This window comes from Lepidothrix coronata, unplaced genomic scaffold (genome assembly GCF_001604755.1).
Source record: "Lepidothrix coronata isolate B3197 unplaced genomic scaffold, Lepidothrix_coronata-1.0 Scaffold259, whole genome shotgun sequence".
Taxonomy (NCBI): domain Eukaryota; kingdom Metazoa; phylum Chordata; class Aves; order Passeriformes; family Pipridae; genus Lepidothrix; species Lepidothrix coronata.
Window position 1 is genome coordinate 666210 of NW_016690439.1, and position 4565 is coordinate 670774.

Genomic DNA, 4565 nt, shown 5'->3' on the forward strand with positions numbered 1-4565 from the left:
GGTCCTGGGTGGCTATTCCTGTCCCGGCCCGCCCGCACGGGCAGATTGGTTTGCAGGGGGGTGACAAGCGGCAGATTGGTTTGCAGGGAGGTGACAAGTGCCAGCCCAAGCCTATAAAAGTCACCGCAGCCCCTGTCCTGGCTCAGTGACCCGGTTCCCCCGTCCAGGAGCAGAGGGAACACACCTGAGCGGGGATCCCACCGCGGAGCCGGAGTGGGAGCAGAGACCTTTTGTGTGGAGCAGGAACCCCAGAGCAGGGCGGAGCCCCCGGAGCGGAGCCTCCAGACCCTGCTGTCCCCCAGCCCCCGGCTCTGCAGCGATGACGGGGAAAACGGCCCCTCCGGCCAAAAAACCCGCCCCGGCGGCCGCCAAGAAAAAGGCAGCGCCAGCCCCCAAGGAAAAGGCGGCTCCGGCCCCCAAGGAAGAACCAGCCCCGAAGGAAGAATCAGCCCCGGCCCCCAAGGAAGAAGCAACTCCTAAAGAAGAAGCGACCCCTAAAGAAGAAGCGGCCCCAGCCCCCGCTGCTGAAGAGCCCCCAGCCTCCGCAGAAGCCGCTCCCACCCCCCCCGAAGCCGGAGCAGAAGCCCCTCCAGCCCCCGCAGAAGGTTCCCCAGCCCCCCCAGCCGAACCCCCGGCCCCCGAACCTGAACCCCAGCCCGAGAAACCAACGGAAGGTGAGGACGGGACGGGACCCTGGAGCGGAGCAGAGCTTGGAGGGGCTGGGGGGGGGGGTGCCGGGGTGAGGGGACGGAGGGGTGAAACCATCCAGGGGGTTTTGCTGAGGATCAGGAGGGTGGGTGGGCTGAGGGTGAGGGACTGTCCTGGGGCAGAGCCTGCCCTCACCCCCCGGTTTGTTCCAGAGCCTCCCAGCTCCCCCCTGTCCTTGGCCGTGGAGGAGGTGAGTGAGAATTCCTTCACGCTGACCTGGAAAGCCCCGGAGCACACGGGCAAGGCGGGCCTGGATGGATACGTGGTGGAGATCTGCAAGGATGGAAGTAGGACCGGGCTTTCCTGCCCCTAAGCACAGAGGGGTGGGGTGTGTTGTGCGGCTGTGGGGTGGAGCTGAACACGCGTTTCCCAGGGCACCAACTCCCTTTCTTTGCCCGAATTGGTTCATTTTAAATTGTTATTTTATTTTTTTTCCCATGGAGAAGTGGGGCTTCCTGTTGGCTTCAGATAGTTGGGATGTCTCTGGCAGGGGGTTTAATGTCACTGCTGTGTCCAGCTGAAGGGTGGAGGAGGGACCAGCCTGCCCACGTGTCTGGTGGGATCTGCAGGGGGAGGCTGGGGCTGGTGGGCTGGGGCTGCAGGAACCCGGAGGGGTTTGGGGGACCCAGGTGGTCCGAGGGCCTCAGGGAACTCGATCCTTGGCTGTTCAGCTCGTGGCACACATGGTCAGCACGTTCTTGGCACATTCTTGGCTCCCATCACTGGGCTGGGGACAGGGGACAGCCACGAGCAGGCCCTTCTGTGGCACAGGCAAAGGTGCAGCAGTTCCTGGAGGGAGCTGGGTGGCAGCCACCCAGAGGGCACAGTTTGGGAGCTCTGCTGGGCCTGCCTGGGTGGCAGGAGAGCTCCAGCCACGCTGTGACCACCATGGGGACTCTGTGACTGCCGTGCTTGGGCTGGGGCATGGCCCTGGGTGGGTAAAACCTGGTGAGGTTTGAGTGAGGGCTGGGCTGGGCACTGCCAGCCGTGAGGGGAAAGAGGAGCTGGGGGGATTTGGCTGCTCTGATGGCATTGACAGGGAAAACCTTCCTGCTCTGAAGGAGCAACCCCTGGCACACGGAGGTCTCTTTAGGGACACCCAGGCCTCTGGTGACTGGGGCAGTTCGTTTTCCAGCTGAGGAACCTCCTCAGAGGTTTGGCACGAGGCAAAGCTGTGTCAGCTGGGGGTTGGGGGGGTTCTACCCCTTGGCTGTGGGGTGGGTTTGAGATGCCCCTTCCAAGCAGGAAGCCAGTGGTGAAGGGAAAGAGCCCCTGGTGGGATTTGGCAGTGATAGGAAAACCTCCTTGTTTTGAAGGTGGCTTGGCATGGACAGGTCCATGGGGCTGGTGGCATCTTGCCTGGAGGGTAGGACATGCTGGGGAACATGGGGAGCCCCAGTGTTGCCCTGGGGCAGTGAGAGGGGCAGACTGGCAGGAGAGGGTCAAAGGATTTTTGCTTTCAGAAATGCCTGTGGTCAGCAAGGATCAGGTTTGCTGGACCGTGATGCCTTTTCATGTCTGCAAACAACCTCCTGCTCCACTGCTGAGCTTCTACCAGCTCTTCATACTCTGAACTTCATTTCCAGCTCTTCATACCCAGCAATTCATAACCCAGTACTTCATACCCGGCACTTCATAGCCAGCACTTCTTACCCAACACTTCATACCCAGGACTTACCCAACACTTCATGCCCCAACACTTCATACCCAGAACTTCATAACCCAACACTTCATAAACCAGGACTTCATTACCAGCTCTTCATATCCAGGACTTACCCAACACTTCACACCCTAACACTTCATACCCAGCTCTTCATACTCAGGACTTCATACATGGACTTCATACCCAGCTCTCCATACCCAACACTTCACATCCCAGAACTTCATCCCCAACACTTCATACTCAGCACTTCATACCCCAGCATTTCATAAGCAGCTCTTCAGACCCAACACTTCATATCCAGCTTTTCTTACCCAGCAATTTATACTCAGCAATTCATAACCCAACATTTCATAGCCAGAACTTCATACCCAGGACTTACCCAACACTTCACACTCCAACACTTCATAACCCGAACTTCATAACCCAACGCTTCATAAACCAGGACTTCATACCCAGCCCTTCATACCCAACACTTCATACCCCAGCAGTTCATATCCCAACACTTCATATCCCAGAACTTAATTCCCAACACTTCATACTCAGCTCTTCATACCCCAGCATTTCATACGCAGCTCTTCATACCCAGCACTTCATATCCAGCTCTTCTTACCCAGCACTTCATACCCAGGACTTACCCAACACTTCATACCCCGAACTTCATAACCCAACACTTCATAAACCAGTGCTTCATACCCAGCTCTTCATACCCAGGACTTACTCAGGACTTCATACCCAGCTCTTCATACCCTGCAATTCATAACCCAACACTTCATACCCAGCTCTTCATACCCAGGACTTACCCAGGACTTCATACCCAACACTTCATCCCCAACACTTCACACCCAGCTCTTCACCCCCCCACACTCCTTGGCAGAGGGTGCCCGACCTCCCATCTAAGGTCCCTTTTCCCGCTGCTGCCCCAAATCATTCCATCTTTCCCAGGAAGGGGTTCTCTGTATCACTCCTGGGGGGCTCCTGCTGTCTGGGGGGGTGTCTGTCTGTCTGTCTGTCCCTGGCACACCTGAAGTTCTGTGCTGGGTCCATCCCAGGTTCTGAGTGGAAAGCTGTGAACCAGGAGCCTTTCCTTTCCACCCGCTACACGATCCCAAACCTCAGCTCCGGGGACAAGATCCATGTGCGGGTGATGGCCGTGGGAGCCGGCGGATCCAGCGCCCCGGCCACGCTGGAGCAGCCCGTGCTCATCAGGGAGATCCTCCGTGAGTACTGCCGAGTGCCGGGAGAAATCCCTGGGAATTCCGGGGTGAAATCCTGCAGAATTCCTGGGTGAAATACCTACAGAATTCCTCTCCATCCCTGCGGAATTCCTGGGTGTCCATCCCTGCAGAATTCCTGGGTGTCCATCCCTGCAGAATTCCTAGGTGTCTATCCCTGCAGCCTCTGCCCCTCTCACACATCACATCCAACCTCTGGCCCAGACCGTAGAACATTCCCGTCTGGAAGGACCCACCGGGACCATCCAGTCCAACCCTTGAGTGAAAGGACCAAACCCACCCCCCTGGAGCACCACACTGCACCCAACGGATCCAATCCCAGATTGGAATAACCCACGGGGTTATTCTCCGTGCCTGCGCCCAATTCCCTCGGGAGGGAGAACCTTCCCAACCTCCAGGGGCTGCTCCTGCAGCCGGGGAAGCTCTGGGGGTGAAGGACTCACCAGGCAGAGCCGAATTCCCGCGGCAGGAGCTCGGCGTCCATGTCCCTCCCTGCCCGTCTCCCCACCCCGGCCACGCTCTCATCCCAAAATTCTCCCCGTTGGACAGCTCTGTCTGTTTGGCTGGAGGGAGGCAGGAGCAGATCCCCAAAATTCTCCCCGTTGGACAGCTCTGTTTGTTTGGCTCACGGGAGGCGGGAGCTGCTCCTCGGGGCTGTAGGAACTCCAGTCACGCTGAACTCTAATCACGTTGAACTCTAATCACGCTGAACTCGCTAATGAACGAGTTGCTCCCGTGCCTGGCAGGGCTCACATTCCTGCCGGGATGCTGCCACTGGATGAGGCTTTGCTGGTTCCTGCTCAGCAAACAGCACATTCAGGTTCATTCTCCCTTTCCAAGGAATTATGAACTCCCAAGTTTTCCTGGTACCCGAAGGACACCTGGGATTTTACAGCTGCTTAAAAATAGCAATAATGCCAACAAGGGTTATTCCAGGAACCATCAGCTTTTCCTAGGAAAAG

At 57.7% G+C, this 4565-nt stretch overlaps 1 protein-coding gene across 3 annotated transcripts in view; it reads left to right on the top strand.

The window, feature by feature from the left end:
* The first annotated feature begins 319 nt into the window (after positions 1-319).
* Positions 320-4565, top strand: part of MYBPH (myosin binding protein H) — a 25421-nt gene continuing 21175 nt past the window's right edge. For all 3 annotated transcript variants that reach the window (XM_017835535.1, XM_017835536.1, XM_017835534.1), the window contains exons 1-3: positions 320-674; positions 861-995; positions 3421-3588. In XM_017835535.1, coding sequence (XP_017691024.1) covers positions 320-674; positions 861-995; positions 3421-3588 — 658 coding nt within the window. The remainder of the gene's footprint in view (positions 675-860; positions 996-3420; positions 3589-4565) is intronic.